Consider the following 20,688-nt stretch of genomic DNA (forward strand, 5'->3'; position numbering starts at 1 on the left):
TCCTCGCCACGGCCGTCGGGCTGGAGCCGGCCTCGTGGGACGTTGCGACGAGGTCTCGGCTGCTGGGGCTGTGCCCCACAGCTTTGGGGGCGAGAGGTGCGGAGAAGCGGCTCAGGTGGGCAAACAAGGGGGCTTGGAGGCGAGAGGGCAGGGGAACCGTGGGCTCCACCAGCCCCTCGCCCTGCTCGCCGCCTCGCCTTCAGAGATGGGGTGACACGCTGGAAATCGCTTTATTTTCTGCCAAAATGGCGTGTTTATGGGGCTGGTGTTGTTGCGTAGGGAAATTTCGGGGAATTCCCTTTTGAAGTTGCTCGGGGCCCTTCGCCATCACCCGCAACGCGTGTTTCCCAGCCGGGGCTTTGCTTCCCTGCAGCGCAGCTGGTGAAAGCTGGCTTTTGGGATGGAGTTTGTAAAACGCACGGAGATGGAGGGGGCGAGCAGCGTCGCTCCAGCCAGCGCAGGCGTGCCGAGGGCTGAGCAAAAACCCGCGGGTCGGAGCAGCACGGCAGCGTTGGGGAAACGCGGCGCTGGGTCCCAAAGCGCCGTTCCTGCGCCGGAGGCCGCGAGGGCAGCGTGCCCTGTGTAGCGCCCGCTCGGAGAACGCACGCGCTGCCCCTTCCCCTCCTTTTCTCACTCCCCCCTGCTTTTTTCCACTCCGAGTTTCCTTTCGGAAATGATTTCCAGCTCATTTCGAGTCAGCAAATCGCCGCGCGATCAATGGATATGCAGGTAATGACTTCAGGAACACGGGCTTGGGAGAAATTAGCCTTAATTGGGCACTTGTTACTGTGACACGGTCGCATCCTGTGATGAAAAGAGGAGCTGAGTGTCGCTCCGGTATCGATTCCAGTGAAGTTAATAACGTACAGCTCCCGATGAGATCTGAGTGGCAAACAATCATACCGGGGGCCGGCGACGCAGTAATTACTCCGCTCCCATTACATTACGCGAGAGCGTCATGACAAGCTCGGTGGTAATGAGAGCTGAAATTAAACCCGGGGTTAATTACTCTGCTGACCTGCGCGACGGGGCCAATCGCTGCTGATGAACGGCTCTGCGCCTTTCCGTCTGGGTTTCAGGGTGGAGGGTGCCCGCGGCAATCGGGCGATGGAAAAAAATCTTCTCTTTCCCGGCCAAAACTGCTCCACATCTTCTCTTTCCCAGCCAAAACCCCCGCAGGAGGAGCCAAGAGGCCGCTCGTTTTGCAGGCACGTCTGCACATCGGTGTGGGGATCGTAACACCGTGTTCACCGCTCCCCGTGCTCCAGTGGCTTCGGCCCACCTGGGAACGGCGGGAGGAGCCAGCCCGGGGATTTGGGGTTGTGGCTTCCCAAAGCGGAATAAGGGTGAAGATAAAGCTTTCAAAATGTTGGGAAGCGCAGGGAGGGGAAAGGCTCCCCACGCAGCTGAATTCCCCGTGGCACTTCGATGGAATTTGTCCCGATGTGATGGATGCAGGTCGGTGTTATTAAGGCTGGCCGAGAGCTGGCTTTGGAGGCGAGCGCTCGTCCCCGCTGACCCGGCACCCGAGGGAGGCCGACAGTTAACGGGACGGAATATTCTCAGCGTTGTCGTACGGTGTTGCCAGCTCGTGCTGCTGTCCCATTGATTTTTTGCCGGTCCAAGTGCAGGGCGAACCACCTCCGTTCCCCGAGTGGGAGCTCTTGGGAAGCCTGGGAGGATCAGCCCGAGCGCCTTCCTCAGCGTGCAGCCAGCCCAGGCCAACGGGGCTGGCCGTGCCGGCGGCTGCCCGGGCTCCGTTTCCCTCGGATACACCTGAATCCCCATGCTGGGCTGCGGCTGTGCATCGGCTTGTGCTTGACGGGCGCACTTAACGAGCGTTTATGCAGCTTATCCTACAGAAACACTAACCAGCCTCAGACACTGCCTGATTTTCTATTTTTATTTTTTCTTGATAACTCTGTGTTTTGGGTGCAGATGTTTCTATACAGTAAAAATGGGGTTACGTTAAAACTAGATGAAAAATAGCTTGTGCTTACAAAACGGCTTTTTCAAAACCTTTTGCTTGTCCCGCAGGGCACGGATCAGGTCTTTCAGCCCTGCTGTTCACATCCCAGCTGAGTTACTGAGCCAGCCGGCCCTCGGAGCAAGCCCACGGTGACAGGGCTGGATCTCTTCCTCCGCCCCAAGGCAGCCTCCGACTAAATGCCAATCCGGAAGTGCCTGGGCAGGTTCAGTTCTCGGCTGGAAAGATGATGCTGCAGTGCTTCAGGACCTAACTTACCATCTTGCGCGGACATCACCGACCAACAGCCCCAAACAGAACTGGTATTTCGCCCCGACTTGCGTCCAGCATGACAACGCCGCACTGTCCCACGCTCGTGCCCCTTTCCCGGCCGTACCGGAGCCGGTGGAGCCGACAGGACGCCACGGGAAGCCAATCGACCCTTTGGCAACCCGGCCACAGCGCTGCTCGGAGCGGGAGCTGGCAGCCCCCGGGATGGGGACTCCGGGAACTGGACATGGCTGTGCAGGAGGGTCTCTTCCATTTGCCATTGAAATGACCAGCACTAGTTCTTTGCTCCGCCTCCATCACCAAGCATTTGTTATTCTGAGTTATTCTAGTCTTTTTTTTTTTTTTACTGGAAGCCCCTGAACCTGATGAAAATGAGGGGTGCCTGTTCTCCACGGGCAGCAATGGGATTTGCTCCCGATATCCTAGCGGTGTGCTTTACAAACGCAAGGGGCTGGAACAGCTGCTCATCCCCGCTATGTTTAAACGCGTCCTCTCACAGCAGAAGCTGTTCAGGGTACCTGACATTTCGGACAAATCAAGGCAGATGACCACCTCGTTCTCCAGCCACCTCCACAGACAGATGTCTGTACCGGCAAAGGACCTGTGAACGCCTTGCCAGAGCACCCCTGCAAATCCAAAGACCCAGCTAACTGTGTTTGGGCCGTTCTTCCCCAGGCCCTTCCCTTGGGCTGTTGAGCTGTTTTTAAAAGTGAAGTGGTGAGAGCTCCCGTCCCAAAGGTCCCTCCTCTGGAGGAAACTCTGGTTATGCAGACCTGGAACTGCATGGTTTTCGGTGCAGTTATTCTGAACACATCTTTCTCAGCTTTACCGGAAATAGAAGAAAATAACATAAAGCACCTTCCCAGTCACTGCTAATCGCAAGACGGCAATGTACCGACTACAAAACAGCCGTGGCACAGGCAGAGAACCTGCCTCTTTCTCTAGGTACGTACTCTTTCTGGTGAATACTCGGAGCGCCTTTGTGACAGCTCGACATCACAGGTGAGAGACTTACAGCACTGTGTCTGTACAGGAAGGCAGAATTATTTTTTAGAGATAAATTAAAAGGGACACGTAAAAGATGACAAAACCTGCCCTCCCACAAGACATGTATCACTGACACGCAGGTGATTCACCCCATTTCTCAAGTCTTTAAAAAAAAAAAAAAGCTTTTGTTCTAATGGAGAATGATGAGCATGACTTTCTGTGAGCAGTGAGCCCGGGGTGGGTGGCTACGCTGATAACGCCGCTCGCGGAACCACACACTGAGTCACGGCGCTGAGGACGCAGCACCAGCAGAACAACAGCTGTCAGTGAACGAGACGATAGCACCATTTTATAATTTATAACTGCACAGACAGGAAACAAGGAGGGCGTATGAAGAAGCTACTTTTACAAATGTATTTCGATACAGGTACATAAGGAACATGGTGTGCATCCACGCTTCATCTGGCAGGAGCTGTACGCTGCTTCCCTCTACCAACCTTCGTGTCGGTGCCAAGACAGAAAGCACAGCTTCCAGCAGCACCAGCCTTATCTGAGCACAGGATTACGGACGCTTTGACTGGCAATGGGAAATAACCCTCTGCGGAGTGGAACAGGATGAAAAACAATTAAATACTCAAACATATTTAAAGTCAGGTAATTCTAGGCAAGCCTGTGAGGAAAACAAGTTATTTGTTATCACTCTTGCTTTCCTGACGCAGAATCTCATCTGACCCTTGTTTTGGAGAGGCTGAAAGATACAGCAAACATACAAAACGACCAACAAGAGGAAAAAAAAAATCCTCCCTCTCGTCTATTCTATAATACAGAGTTTGGCCAATGAAGTGGGATATGGAATGTTAAGTAGTTACAGCATCAACAACACCATCAATTTAACGATGGCCATGACAGCTTCCTTCAGGGTTACAGATTCACGTAGGTGAAAAAATATCTGTCTTCCTCCAGGCACAGCTCAGGGCCAATTCAGACTTAAACAGTGAAGATCTACAGAGAACACCACAGCGGACTTTGCAGGAAATAACAAAAAAATGCCCAACTGAGTAATAAAACAGGCACAGGACAGGAACAAAAACCCATTCAGTGGTTTTATCTGTTCTATTCTAGACTATTATGTTTTCTGATGCTTCTGAGCTGCATTTTTTTTTTGTTCAATATGTCTCCTGATGAGCTACAAACAACTCCCATTCAGACTGGAATGATCAGGGTGCTACGGGCTGGGAGAAGATCGAAGGAAGGTTTCAGTTCAGCACACACTGTGTCACAGGCGTTCTGCTTTTGTCCATAACAAATGCCAGTCACTGTCTCTGGAGGTCCAGAGCTGGGGTGTTTGTGTGTTGGGGTTGTTCTGCTGGTTTTTTTTAATTGCCTGATAATTGGCACTTTGGCCCCCTCCCCTCATTACTGGATACAACTTCATCAGGGCTCAGACAAGAGGCAGCTCCGTGGCGGGTGCGGATCTCACTGCTCTGCAGCTGGAGGCTCTTCCTCGGTCTCCTGCTTCTCTGCCTGAGATTCTGGAGGGATGAGGCACTGCACCTCCTCAGTACTGATGGCCACTTTATCAGGTTGCAGCCATCGCTTTAGATGTTCCAGCGTGCTGAGGGAAAGAAAAGACAGAAAGTGAAACAAGAGCCACAAAGCCTCCCAGGAATGTATGAAAACAGCGTCGGGAAAACCCTCCGTACGTATTTCTTTCACCTCTGTAGGTATTCCTACTGCCACAGGTAAGGTCTGTCACGAGCCTGATCCGTGTGCCAGAGGAGCAAGCAGAATCTGTCACTCCACAAAGACATTCTGCTGTAGCTGGGCTTTTCCAGCTATCCTTAGAAGAGTTCTACGCTCAGATTTTGCCTCGATGAAAAGAACCCTTAGCAGGTACGTCAACCTTTACATTCTTGAACTACTAGTCTGTCTCTGCAGCCAAAGACTAAAACTCCATTTCCAGCTTTCTAGGCTGGAATGAACAAAAACTCATGTTAAAACAAAACAAACAACCTACAGCTGGCTAATTGTGATCACAATTAGGAAATACAGGGGGGAAGGGAGGGGAACAAAACCAGGACAGGAAGCATGTATAAAAATGTGTGACCATTAATAGCACCAAAAGATTAAAGAAGAAAAAGGCAGTAGGTGTACATTCTAGATTGCTAACCATACTGTGGATTCTGCAGAGGTTTACAAATACACACTAGCATAATTACTGTCGTACAGCCTATCTCACCATAACTGGTCTGACCAGATCTGCCCTGTCTGTTTAACTGCCGCTATAGCCCTAAAAGTTCAGTATTACAGCTCTTAAATGTACGCCTGTGTGTCTATGCTCATCTTCTAGAAGCATGATTCCAGTCATTCGCTACGGCCACAACAAAACTAGCTTCCTCTTGCTCCTTCACAAGAGCAAAATTTCATCTGGTAATGTCCTTGAAATTATCTGCATGCCTAAAAGTTAAGGCTTGTTTAATTACACTGGTGGGTGAGAGTCAAATACTTCTGCACCATTCGGGAGTGACCTCTAACTTCACAGCCGAATTCTAGGGAGGAAAATTCTTTTGTGGATAACATCCACAGCTTTCGTGGATAACATGTACAGCTACAAAAGCTTGTTTTTAAATATAAATCACGTTGAAGTTAACTGATCAAAGAAAAAAAACCTAAAAACTCCTTATAAACATGGATTATTTTTCATACTTAAACTTCCAAACTGGCTTAAGTAGATTTCTTCAAGGGAGAAAAATAATCTTCTTTCCAGCTAGAAGCTGGAGCGGCAGCACTGTCAGAGAGGCGCGGAAACGAGAGCCATTCAGGAAATCTCAGGGCTGGTACTGACCCCGTAAAGAACTCCAGATCCCACCTGCCTCTGATGCCTTGCTGAACTCCAACCCAGCGTGCTCTGAGTTCCCCTCTAGTATGATGCAAATGGTCATTACCAAACGGGTTCAGAAAGCCTGTGACAGCCTCACCAAGTTGCAGTGAGATGTTATATTTGTCATAATGCCTTAGCAGAAGTCTTGAAAAAAAACCTTATTTGAGTTTTTAAGACGGTAAGTGGTAATCCCTTCTCCTTGACTCGTTTATTACCTCTCATCAGCATCATGTCCCTCTACGTAACATTCAGACTCAAACTTCTCCTGCAGGAACCTGTCCCAGCATTCCTTCTTAGCCTGGGAGAGAGTGCGCAGCATATCCTTGGAGGTCACCTCTTGAGACAAGCCTTTAATTCTCATCAGTCTTCTCTCTGTGAAGAGGCAAAGGAGGGGTCTTTGTTATTATGTCTTTCTGAAAGGGCAGAAAAGAAATATCTGGATTTCTGTATCAAAAAAAAGTTAAATTAACTTTTCAAGACTAAGCCATATTTGAGAAGTCATTTTTTTTCCCCCTGTATTTCTTGCATGGATACAAGATGGTATTTTTTAGGTGATGCTTCTGAAGGAAACAAAGTTTATGCCATCAGTCAGCTCTGCCTGTTTTTGTTTCAATGACTTCACACTTACTGTTCCGTTTCTGTGAAACTGCGCAGGAGCGGTCAGATCTCACAGGCATTCGGTTCCTACAACTTCCTTGCAAATTGGCACAGAATATAAATCACACCTAATTGTAGTCTGAATCCAAATAATGCCCAAACTGAGGGGAAAAAAAAAAATGAGTGCAGCAGTATTATTTGTTGGGTGTCCCATAACAGAATGGGATCTTGTGAGCTGCTCAGCCCCTGGGGACGATGGAAAGCGCCTCCTCACCAGACGCAGGGTGACCCAACTACCACACACAAAGCTACAGGAAAGCAATTGTGTCTTCTTCTGGTCACAAAATCCCATCATAGTGCTTTCCTCTTTAAACTGGCTCAGGTATGGATCTGTAACCCCATTTTCACTGAACAGCCTATCATCACTAGCTGAGCTGGGCTAGTTCACAACACTGGGGCCCACCTGTTGAGTTTTTGGAGGCTGTCTTGTGTCGCAGAACAGAGCTGTCACTGCATATCTCTGACCCTAGCGAGTCAGAAGATTTGAATTATCCTATCTGTCCAAACATACTGCCAGGCTGATGCTCTGATTCCACAATCAGTAGTCCTGGCCGGGTACAAGCCAGGAAGAGGTTTATATTTCTGTTGACTTAGCCCAAATGTACAGGAGAAACTTTGTGCTACTCCTACGCTTTCATCCTGCCTGTGAGAAAACAACAGATCTAGTCTGAAAACAGACACAGATCCAGTCTGAAGCCTGCTTGTAAAAATTAATCCACTGGCATTTTCTGAACAAGCTGGAACTGCAGCAGTAATTAATACCAGAAGAGCAATTTATGTCCTGTTGCTGTGGCATGTGTGATCTGATACCAAGAGCTCTACTTAGCGCGCTGGGAAATAATAGTCTAAACCAGCAAATAAGGCAAGATGGAAGCTCTAGCAGGAATAAAAGCTTAAAAAGGCACTTCTGACACCCATTCCTCCTGGCCTCTTTCTGTATGCAGCCTCCTACGCAAGCCAAGACAACTGTGAGTGTGGCTGCACTGCAAACCAGGTTACAAGCTGACCCAAGATAAAAAAAAAAGACTCCACAGGAGGGGAAGAAGGAGAAAAGAAGAGCCGTTAAAGATGGAATATTGTGCTACAAGCACAGGGAGTAGCAGTCCAAGTGCTGGAGAGCAGGGGAACCCCAAAGCTTCCTTCTAACAGGCAACAGGAGCATCCGTCCTGGGGCTGAAGCCTGTTGTACAATGAGGCCTCTGAAGGGAGTAGGAAACATTTAAGAGAGGGTGACAAATTCCACAGCTTTAGAGCTAAAGACTGCAGCGCTTAGCTGTGCTAGGGTGCTAGCTCCAGCACTGGCAACCTTGTCATCCCTCGCATCGAGTGCTGCTGTCAGCTGTTACGCTGCTCACAGTCAATTTATGGCTTTACAGGTTATGCAGGAATTAAGAGAAGTGATCGTGCAAAGACGATCTGCATGACCTGTCATTGTGTACAGATTCCAGCAGGCACGATCTGGGAAAGGACCAGAGCTTGCTTTCCCATACCTGCCCCCTCCTCTCCAACCAGAAACCAGGTCAGAGACAGAAATTTCACTTTTCTCTTTCCACTCAGAAGCGTCTCCCGAGACTCCATAAAAAGAAGGAGACAAATACTGGCAACACAAACCCACACAGGCTCGATGAAGAGTTCAGAACGCACTTCCGTTCCCCAAGCCAGCTACAGCGGAACTACACGTTCTGCAGAGAAAAAAAACAGCAGTGCTCTTTTTACCCACTTATTTTAGGGGAAAAACCCAAATTCTTTGGTTTGTACTTGACAAAAAGTTCCTTTCTGTGACATAGCTGAAGAAGCTATGATTGTGTTTCTCATTTCCACTAATGCATTTGCAGTGAATGAGTCGGGTGCTCTGTTAAATAGCTGCAGGACATCTTTCCAACCAGAGCTGTGAGTGCCGTCGCCTCAGCGCGTGCACAGAGCCACAGCTGTCATGGGGCACCTGAGCAACCAGAGAAATGGAAGCCTTACCAGATACTCACCCAGGGATGCTAAATACACCTCGGAATCATTCAGGGGCGCCCAGGGCTTCAGGGTTGTTTGGGAAGAGCCACCCGATCCGCTGCCCTGGCTTCCTCCGTCGGCAGAGGAATCCATGAAGGAGTCTGTAAAGGCATCGCTCCCGTCCTTCTGCTCGGGATGTGGCAGACAGGAACAGATTTCAGCCCAGAGGTCTTCACTGGACCTGGTGACCACGCAGTCAAGGCTGTCAATCATCCTCATCGTGAAGTCCTGGGGGGGGGGGGGGGTAAATGATGAACACCGAGCAGAAACCCCTCCCTCCCAGGCCTCCCCCTACCTACCCCACTCAGCCCAAGTCCCCAGCGTCACCAGACGCTTTAGGGAGCTCTCATCCCACCGGGGAAGCGTGGCCTCCCTCCAGAGAGCGACGGCCCGCTCCTGTGTGTCGCATGTGTACCCAGGGACCCGCCGGGGCCCTCAGGGCCTGGGCACCGGGCACGCAGGCCGCGCTGCCCCGGCCGCCTCGGCGCCCCTCCCCGCGGAGGCCCCTGTCACCACCGCTCCCCGGGACCGCCCGAACCGCTTCCCCGCGGACACGGAGGGGCCGCCCCGGTCCCCGCACCGGCCACCGCCGCCGCTACAGCCGCCCGCACCGTAAACACGGGAAACCGCAACTGCTTCCCACGGCGCGGCGATTGGCGTTAGGATCTGACCAATCGCCGCGCTCCTCCGGCGGCCAGAGGGCGCCTATTGGCCCGGCGCCCCGCGGAGGGCGGGGAACCGCCGGGATGGGTGAGGGCACCTTGAATCCGCGCCGGCGCCATCTTAGCGAAGGGCGGAAGTTTTCCTGCGCGGCGGAAGCGGGCGAGCCGTTACAGCTGGCAGCGGCGGGGCCTAGGGCGGCTGCGCGGTGAGCGCCGGGGCGCGGGGCTGGCACCGGCACCGGTACCGGTACCGGCTCGGAGGGGCTGGTGTGGCGGCGGGTTTGTTGTGGGGAAGGGGGCGGCCGCGCCCTCTGGGCCCCGCTCTCCTGGCTGAAAGGGCTCCCGGGGGCCCGGCCCGGGGCGCGGCCTGGTTCCGACAGCACCGTATGTGCGAGGCGGCCTCACGGTGAGGAAAGGGTTTGGGTTCCCTGGCAAGGGAGCTGGTTGTGAGTGGTTTGGGTTCCCGCTCTGGCAGGCCGCTGCCCGTCTCCGTGGGATGAGCTGCCCGCTGCCCCGCGCCGCGCCTGCACTCGCACTCATGGGACTGCTCTTCGCCAGGACCATGGCCTGGACCTCCAGCGGCAAGACGCACCCCGAGCTGGTCAACAACCTCTACAGTGAGTACCGGCGCCTGGCCAGGCGTCCCGTGGCTGCCGGTGGGACCCGTGGGCACCGCGCTGTCAGGACGTTTGGTGTTATGCACTGCGACGCTGCTCGCTCTGAAATGTTGGAGTCAATGTTGCCTGAATTTCAGTACCTGTCCCCGTCTGAACTTGTTGTATTTATAACTGGAGACAAGGCGTTATGCCAGAAGTGGCAGGAAGGACTGTCCACGGCTTCCCGGGTGGTAAACGCATGATGCCTTTTAAAACACTGCGCAACGTGTGCCTGGAGCTGCGGAGCTTCTTGGCAGCCGGCGCCTCGCCTCCAGTGAGATGCCTTGGGACTGGAGCGGTGCTTGGTGCCACCGCTCTGCTCCAGACAGCAGGCTGGAACACACCTCAAAATAGCTTTGAATTTTTCCCCTGCGAGAGTTCCTTCGGAGATGAGGTGTGGAGGGATGTAGAATGTTTCTGCAGTCATCGCTCTTAACTTTCATTTACTCACCGTGCCAGTGCTCCTGAAACCTGACCCGGAGTCTCCACTTTCAGGAGGGAAAGCGTGACTCTATTTATCTCTCATGACGTTTGGCAGCCCCAGAAACACTGCGGGCATAAGTCCCTGTCCTCTGAGAGGGACTGCTGAGGTCCCAGCTGGTGGCTGGGAGCGTGACCTGATTTTGTTTGGTGTAGCAGAAACTGAAAAGGACACACTTCCACCTGCGGTTTTGTTTTCTGTCCCCTCTCAGATTGCTTGTTAAGGTTGAACTCTCCCAGTTCCACTGCTAGCTCCCCAAACTGTACTCCCCCCCTACCAAATCTCCTCTTGCTACAGGACTGAGGATTTAAGTCCTTTCTGTCTCTGTTTTCCTTCTTCTCCCAGAAAAAGGAATAATTAAATCCCAGCGAGTCTTTGATGTGCTGCTGGCTACTGACAGAGGTCACTACATCAAATATTTCCCCTACATGGATTCTCCTCAGTCTATCGGTGAGTAACTTGAGGCCAAGCGTCGCCACTTTGACGGGCTGCTCGTCGATACGCTCGTCGTGCTGACAGAGGGGCACGAGGTGGCTCGGCAGGGCTGAGCTCTCCGTGCGAGGTGCTCTCTCCCCGGAACAGCAGCTGAGTTTTACGGCAGGTCAAGGAGAGCAAACCCCATCCGTATTGCAACCGTGGGATCCAGAGGGAAGAACAATACAGCCTTTCCACGTTCACAACGCCCGTTGAGTGCTCAGAGTCCTGCCTAGGGAGCGGAAGCGAGCGCAGATGCGAGGGCTGCGGAGCGTTTTGGTGGATGAGCTGGGGGCTGGAGCGCTTGGGAGCGGCAGCGCCGTGCAGCCGTCCTGCGCTCGGTAGTAACCCTCCGGGAGGAGATGGAAAGTCCGTGAAGTGCTTTAGTGCGGCCAAAGAGAAGTGTTTTCGTATTTTTAGAGGAAAGCGGGGAGAGTAAAGAACAGTTTTGGTAATTTTAATTGTCATTTCTTTATCACACAACTTTTGTCCCTTGTTTCCTTTTAGGATACAAGGCTACAATCAGCGCACCGCATATGGTAAGAGGAAGCTTCACTCTTAGCAGAAATTGAGGAAATTGTTTGACATTTTTTATTTTTTCTTAAATACTGAAGTAGAAAGGTGAAACAGATCCCATGGACACGATTATCATGCTTGTTTCTCTAGGCACTGTATATGCAAAGCTTTTTTTCTTTTTAGGAAGAGTTTGCCCTGTACTCTTTAAGTTGCTTTAGAAGTATGCTTAGAGATGAATTATCTGAGGCTGGCCATTCACGTTCTCCATTTTTCACATGAGACCTTTTTTCCTGCTGCTTCCCATCTTATTACTGAACCTCCTCCTACATGCTGTTCTGCAAAAAGACCTAGCACGCTTGCATTTCGCTCTGAATGTGTCAGGCAAAATGCCGGGTGTGCTGTGTTTGAGTCAGAGCAGATAATGCTTAGAACAAGAACAAGGAGAGGAAACGGGATGTTTCACACCTCCTTGCCCCTGTTGTCCACACAGCATGCCCACGCACTGGAATTGCTGAAGGATCAGCTTGTGGAAGGTGCGAAAGCGCTGGATGTTGGATCTGGGAGTGGATACCTCACAGCTTGCTTTGCCAGGATGGTGAGCTCGCGGGACTCCGTTTCCGGCTAGTAAGGGGCATCGGGGCGGGTAGCGTGCTGTGGCTGGCGTGGACTTTTGGCTTTCCAAACTCCTGAAATTATTTTCTGTGAAGTGCTAGAAAGCTGGTCAAGTTACTCTTCTCAGGAGGTTAGTTAGGCAAGAGCTGGCCCTGCCACGGAAGCTGCTAGTTCACCAAATAGTGATTTCTTTGGAAATGAAGGATTACCAGGAATCCCCGCAGGCGGTGTCTGTCTGCCCCTCAAGCAGCTGTTACAACCGGGACCGCTCAGCTTAGAACCGAGGGGCAGGGTGTCTGCACCTCCTGCTCAGAAACTCCGCTCTTAAGCAGCTTCCTGGGTATTTTCCAGTCCCCACGGTAACTCGCCCTATAAAACACATCTCTGTAATTACGGGAGGTATTAGGTGTTTGTCTGCTGCTTTTCTTTTTAGGTGGGCCCGACAGGGAAGGCTGTGGGCGTAGAGCACATCAAAGAGCTGGTACACGAGTCCGTCAGAAACGTCCAAGAAGATGATCCAGCTTTGCTCAGCTCTGGCCGCGTAAAGCTTGTGGGTGAGCTCTCTGCGGCCCTGACGCTGTTCCCCCCTGTGAACGCTCTAGCTCTGGCTGCCTGCAGAGCTCTGCTCCTCCAGGCAGTTGTTCCTGTTTCAGCTGATGCTTGCTGCGGTGTTGGCAGAAACCGCTGGCTAAACGAGCGCCACGCCACGCTGACCCGAACGCTGCGGTGTAAACAAGTAGTATTTAGCGTTACAGGCAGTCTCATCGTACGCCTGCCTTCCAATGCGCAGGGGCTATCTGAATCCAGCAAGAGACGCTCTTCAGAGGAGAGTGGTCCTGCCACATCTAGGTTTAGTAGATTTGAAGGGCTCCGAACACACTGTTGTGGTTTTTGGGAGGACAACCTGAGTCAGCTCTGGAGTCTCGAGTCTGCACAAAGCCACTGTGTCACTGAAAGACCCTCCTGGCTTTGACTGTTCCTTCTTCTAGCATGGCTCAGTTCCAGAAATGCCTCCCCTTTTTAAACAGTAAATCAATGCTACATTTGGAGCAGAGGGGTCAGTGCTCTGATTTGGGAATTCCAATTCCCACCACAATCTCATGATGAAGTTTTCATCATCTAGATTTCAGTTGAAAGGATACAGGAAGAATTATTTTTGTGTGGAGTTGTTATCAGAACAAAAGTCTTTTCTGCATGCTTTTCTTCCTCCTGTAGTTGGGGACGGCAGGCAGGGATACCCCGAGGAGGCTCCTTACGATGCCATCCACGTTGGCGCGGCAGCAGCGACTGTCCCAAAGGAGGTAAGGGGGTTGAGCTGGACGGCTGTTGCTGTGGGCCGCCTGCGTCAGCAGCTGTGAAAAAACAAATAACCAGGGAACCACTGGAAGCTTCTCTTTCCATCTGTTTTACGTGGAGCTGGCAAGCTTGTGCTTTTGGAGGTGTCATGACATTCACAGCATGGCTTATTTCTGTTGTCTCTTTTTTTTTTTTGGCTCTGCTGATTGTGGTTTCTGTGCTTGCCAGCTGCTGAATGAACTGAAGCCGGGAGGCCGGTTAATACTGCCTGTTGGTCCCGAAGGCGCAAACCAAGTTCTAATGCAGTACGACAAAACCAGCGACGGGCAGATCGTCGAAACGCAGCTGATGGGCGTGATCTACGTTCCTCTGACAGATAAGGAAAAGCAGTGGCCTCGGTAAAAATTTCCTCTCCGTTGAGGAACGTTTCTCCCTCACAGCTGTCCCTGTGAGCTTGCTCTCCTTGGCTGCTGGCTTTACTGACAGAGTCCTGGTTCCGAGCAGATGCTGTTTGTGAAAACCAAAAAAAAAAAAGAGAGAGGAGGCTTGGGTGTGGTGGGACACAGCAGGAGAGCAGGATGTGTTTTCTGTTAGATAGGGCTTGCAGACTGAGGACTCGAGCTTTTTTTTTTTTTTTTTTTTTTTTTTTTTTTTTTACTTTTTTTGGAGCCTGTGCACTTTTACAAACGCCGTAGCCGTGTTGATTCTGTCGCTGACGCGAAGGCCGCGCGTGGTAACTGTTGGTTTTCCTTTGCCTCAGGGATGAATTGTGACAGATGGATGGATCTCTCTGGTGCCCTCAGAGGGCTCACGAACGGGACTTAACGGCTGTAGAGGGCCGGCTGTGCGGGTTCGGGTTCGAACGGGAGCTTCACCAGCAGACGCGTCGCGAAGGCGGGCGCTGCTCCAGCCCGTTCCGGAGGGACGGGGCCGGGCGCTGGGTTTCTCCAGCGGCAGGAGCAGGGGGAGGCTCTCGAGGCCGTGCCGGCTGCCGGGCGGCCGGTGGCTCCGGGCGGCCGCCGCTGCCCTGCCGTGAGCTGCCGGTGACACCGGTTCCCGGGAATCCCGGGAGCAGGCGGCAGCACTGAAGCTGAAACTAAAACTACTCTGTAATATTGACTACTCTGCCTAACGCTTGACGGAAATAAGACGCAATTACAGTTTCCGAGCAGCCACCTACTCGGATCTGTCTGTCAGTGTAATTACCGGAGCTGTCCCGCCGCGGCGCCTTTCAGCGCCGGTAGCACCGCGGAGAATTCGGGGTTTAAAATCCCGCTCTTTGGGCTCTTCCCTTCTCCCGCGGGAGCGGCTGGACCGGGAGGCTCGGGGGCGGCGGGCGGGTGCGAGGGCCCCTCCCGGAACGGGGCCGGGGCCGGGGCCGCCCCGTCCTACCGGTCACCGCGGGCCCCGCCGCTCAGGCGGGAAAAGGCAGAGCGCGCCGCCGCGCGGGAGGAGGGGGCGTGGCTTCGCGGCGATTGGCCGCGCAACCCTTGCGTCACGTCACGCCGCGTCGCGCCTCGTTGCGTCACGCCGTGGCACTGTGGGCAGCGCGGTTTCGGTGCGGGGCGCGCGCGCCGGTTCCCCGCCGCGGCGGCTGCTGCATGGCGGCACCGGGCCCCGGCGGCGGGGGGCGGGGGGGGGGAGGAGGAGGAGGAGGAGCCGGGCCCCGGGGACAGGGAGGGAGCGGCGCCCGCCCCGAAGAAGCGGCGGCTGGCGGCCGGGGAGCGCTACGTGCCGCCGCCGCGGAAGCGGAGCAGCGGGGTGAGCTTCGGGGCCGCGCACTTCGCCGAGACCTCCTACTACTTCGAGGGGGGGCTGCGCAAGGTGCGGCCCTACTACTTCGATTTCCGCACCTACTGCAAGGGCCGCTGGGTGGGCCGCAGCCTCCTCCACGTCTTCAGCACCGAGTTCCGCGCCCAGCCCCTGGCCTACTACCGAGCCGCCGCCCGCGCCGGCCGCCTCCGCCTCAACGAGGAGCCCGTCAGCGACCTGGACGTCGTGCTCAAGGTGGGCAGCCCCCCCCTTCCCAGCACCGCCACCCTACCGCTGGGTGCCCCCGGGGATGTCCTGGTGATGCAGGACACTCGCGTAACCCAGCGTGGGAGGCCACGGCAATGGGCGTCAGCCTGAGCAGCGCGGTGAAATAACCCCCCCGGTTATTGCCAAGGGCTGCCGCGCCTGGGGGAATCGGGTCTTGCAGGGAATCCTTGCCCCGGCAGGGTCAGGAGCGTGTGGATCCCGCAGCCCTGCGCGAGCCAGCGTGCCCCACAGCTTCCTGCCCAGCCCCCTCAGAACGTGCGAGGCACGGAGATGGCGCTTACACACGTTACTGAGTTTGAACGTTGATGGGCAGAGTTGTTGTGCTCAATCCTGGGCTCCAGGACGAAGGGGCTTTCCTTTCCCCCCGCAATACCAAGCCTGCAGCGCGTGTGGCGGGATGGGGCCGTTGCACAGGCTGGATTCACGCTAATTGTCTGTCTGTCTTGCAGAATAATGATTTTCTCAGGAATACGGTGCATCGCCATGAGCCGCCGGTCACCGCCCAGCCCATCCAGATCTTGGTGGAGGACGATGAGGTGGTGGTTGTGGACAAACCCTCCTCATTGCCCGTACACCCCTGTGGCAGGTTTCGTCACAACACGGTCATCTTCATCCTGGGCAAAGAGCACGATCTGAAGGAGCTGCATACCATTCACCGACTGGACCGCATGACCTCGGGCGTGCTGATGTTTGCCAAGACCGCTGAGGTGTCCAAGAGGATCGATGAGCAGGTTCGGGAGAGACAGGTGAGGGCTGAGGGCTGCGGTAGTTTTTGGAATCTGTTGCGCGGTATTTTCTTGAAACGGGTTAGGTCCAAAGTCAGTCAAGTTTGTGGTCTAGACGAGTCCAAATTCCCAAAGCAGCTTGTGGTCATCTTATTCTTCTTATTGTATTAGGCATGAGAGGCATCAAGAGAAAAAGACTGAAAATGTACTTGATTTGGGTAATATTAGGTGGAAAAGTATCTCCTTCCCTAAGGGACTGGGAAAACTGACTGGAACTGTGCACAAGTTAGAGAGCAGTTTTATTTCTAAGTGGAAATGTGTCAGACATCCAACACTGTTTCAATTTTAAAAGTTTTATGTCATTTTTCCAGTGGCTCTTGACCCAAACAGACTCGTAGCTGTAGGATGCTGGCTTCCAGGATTTGCTTCAAGGCCGTAAACGGAAGGTCGCCAAGAGACGGCTCTTGAATTTAATATGAGGAAAAGAGGCCAGGCCCTTGTGTCTTTGATTTCCCAACTAGCTGGGGAGAGCGTGAGAGAAATTTGGCTTTAAGTAGCTGATTTGATTTGATGTTTTTTCCCTTTGCCATCCGGTTGCAATAAAATTTTGGCAGCATGTTGCCTACAAATGCATTTCATTGAAGAGAAGCAGCGGAGTAGCTAGGATGGGACTCGGGTGTAGTCAGGACAGAGACAGATTTCTGTTCTGTTTTCTGAGAGTTACTCTTGTGTCTCCCCGTAGCTGGAAAAGGAGTACGTCTGCCGCGTGGTGGGGGAGTTTCCAGAACACGAAGTGGTCTGTGAAGAGCCCATACTGGTTGTTTCTTACAAAGTGGGAGTGTGCCGCGTGGACCCCAAGGGGAAATTCTGCAAAACCATCTTCCAGCGACTCAGTTACAATGGCAGGACCAGCGTGGTCAAGTGTCTTCCGCGCACGGGCCGCACGCACCAGATCCGGGTCCATCTGCAGTACTTGGGGCATCCTATTGTCAACGACCCCATCTATAACATGGACGCCTGGGGCCCCCACCGGGGCAAAGGTGGCCAGATCGATAAAACGGATGAAGAACTCCTTAAGGCACTAGTAGAGGAGCACCGTTCCAAACAGAGCCTGGATATCTTGGGAATTTCGGAGGAGGACTTGAACTCCAGCGCAGAAAATAAAGACTGTGGTGATTCAAGCGACTGCGCCAAGTCTGCGCAGGCCGATCCCGTAAATGAGAGCACCTGCCCTGCCAAGGACGCTAAGGATCCCGAGAGGGACACTAAGGATCCCGAGAGCAATGACATAGCAGCGTGTCCGCTGAACTCTGATACCAACCTGGAAACACTTGAAAAAAACAAAGAACTCGGTCCATGTGAGAATCAGGATGGGCAAACGGGAGAAAAGGGTTCCGGAGAGAAGGATCCTTTGTGCGTGGAGTGTAAAATGAGCAGGCGGGACCCCTCTCCCAAGGAGCTGGTGATGTACCTCCACGCCCTGCGCTACAAGGGAGCGCAGTTTGAGTATTGCTCCAAGATGCCCGAGTGGGCAATGGAAGACTGGGAGGAATGAGCCAGGGCATCTGACACCCATGGACATTGCTGGCCAGGAGAGCATCTTGTAAAGACCCAAGGTGCGCTTTTCTAGCGTGGGGGAGGTGAACAAAGTGCCTGTGACTCGAGATGGGGCGGGAAGGACTGCTGGGGCTGGAGAGCTGCCCGGCTGCCGACAGGCGCTGTAGAAGATGAGCAGGAGGAGGGGGGCTGAAGCACGTTGAATCACGCCGAACGAGAATCACGCTGCCCTTCAGCGAACCAGCGCTTCAGGGCACAAGCACCACTCGGCAGGGGCAGCTCTGCCTTTCGCCTCAGCGTATTCTGGGTCTGCTGTCGATTATCCCCGCGGATAATTGTGTGCACTTAAAAGTCAGCAACTGAAACCTCCTGGCCTGCTGCGTGATGTTTGTGTACCTCACAATAAGAGCTGCTGGAATGTCGTTTGGTGTGAGGGGTGTCATGTCATACACAAAACTATTTTTGCTGCATTTTATTGTCAGACTGGTTTTAAAACCCAAACGTTATCACCGAGAATGCCGAAAGGTAAAATCACAGCACTGTGAAGCTGATCCATTTTCTGCTTACTGTTTGTTGGCACCGTAGAGCTTGCTTTGAAATTGCTCCTTCAGAATTGGTTCAAATAACGACTCAATTTAAAGTTAATAACTCTAGGGGTGGTTCTTTTTGGAGGCAGTAGTTCCCAGATTTTGCCTTTGTGGGATTTATAAGGAGACTGATTCAGTAGATTTTTGCCTTTCTGTTCAGCTACCTTCCCTCTGACTTACCTCCCGCCTTCTCAAAAACATCTGGTTTCTCTTCTGGGAACCCATTGATCTCTGTCCCTGGGGCCTCATTGAAAACATCTTCACGCTTGAGCAGAAACCCCAAGTAGAGGTCAGTCTGCCAGCTTCTGGGTTTTTTGGGGGGGTTTTTTTTTGTTGTTTTTTTTTTTTTTTTTTAAACTATACTACAGGCAGGTTGTTTCTGATTGATATGGAATTGTTTTTAATATCACCTCAGCGTGACAGTCAGCTTTAAAGAAAAACAAAAGCTGTTCTGTGAACCAGAAGACTTTGTCTTACACGTTTTATATTAATATACTTCCAGGATGATAAATACCACTATAGTTCTTATTTTCATCAGTGTTTATGTCGTTGCTTCTTGGTCTCTGGGAGGATTATTTTAATAATTCTGCTGTCTCGGGTTCTTTTTTATCCTCTTCCGCCCCTGCCATTCTGAGCGTGTCCCAGTGGTAACGGCCAGCTCCGGTGACTGCTGCAGACGATCCAGACCTTTGCCTGGAGGAACCGTGGTGTTTCAGGACTGTTTGCAGACACGGTCTCTAGCCTTGTCCCTCCATGTCCGTGTCTCTCCACACCCGTTCCCACCCAGGGTGCACGCGTAGCCCTACACTTCCAAAATACTGATGAAGCCTTTTTAAAGGTGAAGAAGGGAATCCAGAGGAGTTGGTACCATTCAGAAAGCACAGCAGCAGCCTTGCGGGAGTGTGGCCTGGTCTCAGATGATCTCTCCTTGTCGTGCTGTGCTCTAGGCAGCTCCAGCTGTTTCTCAGCCCCACAAGACCTGGTTTTCATGCCGACCTTTTATTAGCAGTTTGCCCGTTTCGCACAGATTACTGGAGAGCTCCCTGCTTCATGCCCGTTTGTGAGTGGGATGCTGGGGGCCTAAGGTTGGCCAGGCCTGTGGGAATGGCTGCCTTCCTGCTTGGCAGGGCTCCTGGGATCACTGGTTGATCTCCACAGATGTATCGGGATCAGGACTTGTGTACCAAACCAGAATAAACCAGTGCTTGCTTCTCCCCAGAGCCCAAAGTAGCCAAGTGATTGGTTTTTCTTCTGGATCATCCGTCTGGTGTGTTAAGTGTTTCCGTAAAAGTTCACTCAGGCTTGAGCTTTGCTCCTCCACATCCTGCCAAGGGTCTCTCCTGATTGTAGTTTAACCACAGATTGCATTTTATTTTTTCCCTGCCATCATGTATTAAGGCCAGGTCTAGTACTTAGCCACAGGCAGCTTGTTAAACAAAGGAGGCAAAAGATCTCCTGTGTTTGGGAGCTGACGCTAAAAACTGGCATAATCCAGATTTTTTTTGTGCACTGAAATACACATTTCGCATAACTATAAATGAAACTTCGGCATCTTCAGCATCTTTTAATTATCACACCTTGCTGCTCAGGAAACCCTGGGGCTTCTGTTTTCAGGATGAAACTTTGAGTCACGAAAATTTAAGGTTGATTTCCTGAGGAGCCTGCCCCCAATCGCGTCATATTTCATTTTGTTTCAGTTAGAGCTGGTGACGAATTCCCATCTAAGATTAGTTCTGAGGCAGATCCTGTGTCCTGGCTGGGGAGTGCTTGTGGGCGCAAAGTCCTTTCTCTAGTAGTTTTGTTTTGATACATCTGTTTATGCTACAGTGAAGGACCAGGAGAATGTGCATCTTGCCAGCAGCCAAAGCACTTAAATAAACAAATAAATAAATCTCTACAATTCAACCCTCCTGGCAAAGCCTGGTGGGAGCTTTGCGTGCATTACGCACTGGCTGTGTAGGACTGACTCACGATTAACCCCTAAAACATCACCAAGATGCCCATCTCCACACAGCCACACTTTTCCAGCCGTATTTTAACTGGTCTGTTCTGGGTGCCGTTTGTGAGGCTACGGAGTCGTGATCTGGGCATTCTCTGCACACGCTTTAGTATAATTTCATTTCCTCAAGGGTTTACGCATAGTTAAGTCTGCCCCAGGGCCGTTCCAGGACGTTATGGGTATGATGCTGTGGAGCAGGGCAGTCTCCCGGGAGCTCTGTGTTTCCTTAACTTCTGCTTCCCGGCTTTTACAAAGTTAACTCTTGATGGATTAGGCAGAGAGGAAAAGGTTTCCCGT

At 52.5% G+C, this 20,688-nt stretch overlaps 3 protein-coding genes across 7 annotated transcripts; 2 read left to right on the forward strand and 1 right to left on the reverse strand.

Moving 5' to 3' along the window:
- Positions 1 to 4,329: 4,329 nt before the first annotated feature.
- CCDC32 (coiled-coil domain containing 32) lies at positions 4,330 to 9,423 on the reverse strand. Of its 3 annotated transcripts, none has more exons than XM_086749820.1 (4): positions 9,398 to 9,423; positions 8,765 to 9,014; positions 6,341 to 6,497; positions 4,330 to 4,859 (listed from the first exon to the last, which is right to left on the reverse strand). In XM_086749820.1, the coding sequence occupies exons 2-4, from the start codon at positions 9,003 to 9,005 to the stop codon at positions 4,721 to 4,723; spliced, it is 537 nt and encodes a 178-aa protein (XP_086605946.1). In that variant the 5' UTR covers positions 9,006 to 9,014; positions 9,398 to 9,423; the 3' UTR covers positions 4,330 to 4,720. The 3 variants fall into 3 exon arrangements, with proteins under 3 accessions (XP_086605946.1, XP_086605947.1, XP_086605945.1); XM_086749821.1 differs by lacking the exon at positions 9,398 to 9,423 and adding an exon at positions 9,325 to 9,346; XM_086749819.1 differs by lacking the exon at positions 9,398 to 9,423 and adding an exon at positions 9,086 to 9,216.
- Positions 9,424 to 9,535: 112 nt separating this feature from the next.
- LOC104487541 (protein-L-isoaspartate(D-aspartate) O-methyltransferase) lies at positions 9,536 to 14,662 on the forward strand. Of its 3 annotated transcripts, none has more exons than XM_086749432.1 (9): positions 9,536 to 9,654; positions 9,924 to 10,065; positions 10,931 to 11,035; positions 11,567 to 11,598; positions 12,066 to 12,170; positions 12,621 to 12,741; positions 13,403 to 13,488; positions 13,712 to 13,881; positions 14,244 to 14,662. In XM_086749432.1, the coding sequence occupies exons 2-9, from the start codon at positions 9,945 to 9,947 to the stop codon at positions 14,254 to 14,256; spliced, it is 753 nt and encodes a 250-aa protein (XP_086605558.1). In that variant the 5' UTR covers positions 9,536 to 9,654; positions 9,924 to 9,944; the 3' UTR covers positions 14,257 to 14,662. The 3 variants fall into 3 exon arrangements, with proteins under 3 accessions (XP_086605558.1, XP_086605560.1, XP_086605559.1); XM_086749433.1 differs by lacking the exon at positions 9,536 to 9,654 and adding an exon at positions 9,715 to 9,832; XM_086749434.1 differs by having other exon boundaries at positions 13,712 to 14,662.
- On the forward strand, positions 14,260 to 19,612 carry RPUSD2 (RNA pseudouridine synthase domain containing 2). Its single transcript, XM_086749644.1, has 4 exons — positions 14,260 to 14,535; positions 14,681 to 15,490; positions 15,973 to 16,269; positions 16,991 to 19,612. Exons 1-4 carry the CDS (start codon positions 14,260 to 14,262, stop codon positions 17,801 to 17,803), a joined length of 2,196 nt encoding a protein of 731 aa, XP_086605770.1. The 3' UTR covers positions 17,804 to 19,612.
- Positions 19,613 to 20,688: the final 1,076 nt, after the last annotated feature.

Source organism: Chlamydotis macqueenii, chromosome 5, assembly GCF_036417535.1.
Source record: "Chlamydotis macqueenii isolate bChlMac1 chromosome 5, bChlMac1.mat, whole genome shotgun sequence".
NCBI classification, from domain to species: domain Eukaryota; kingdom Metazoa; phylum Chordata; class Aves; order Otidiformes; family Otididae; genus Chlamydotis; species Chlamydotis macqueenii.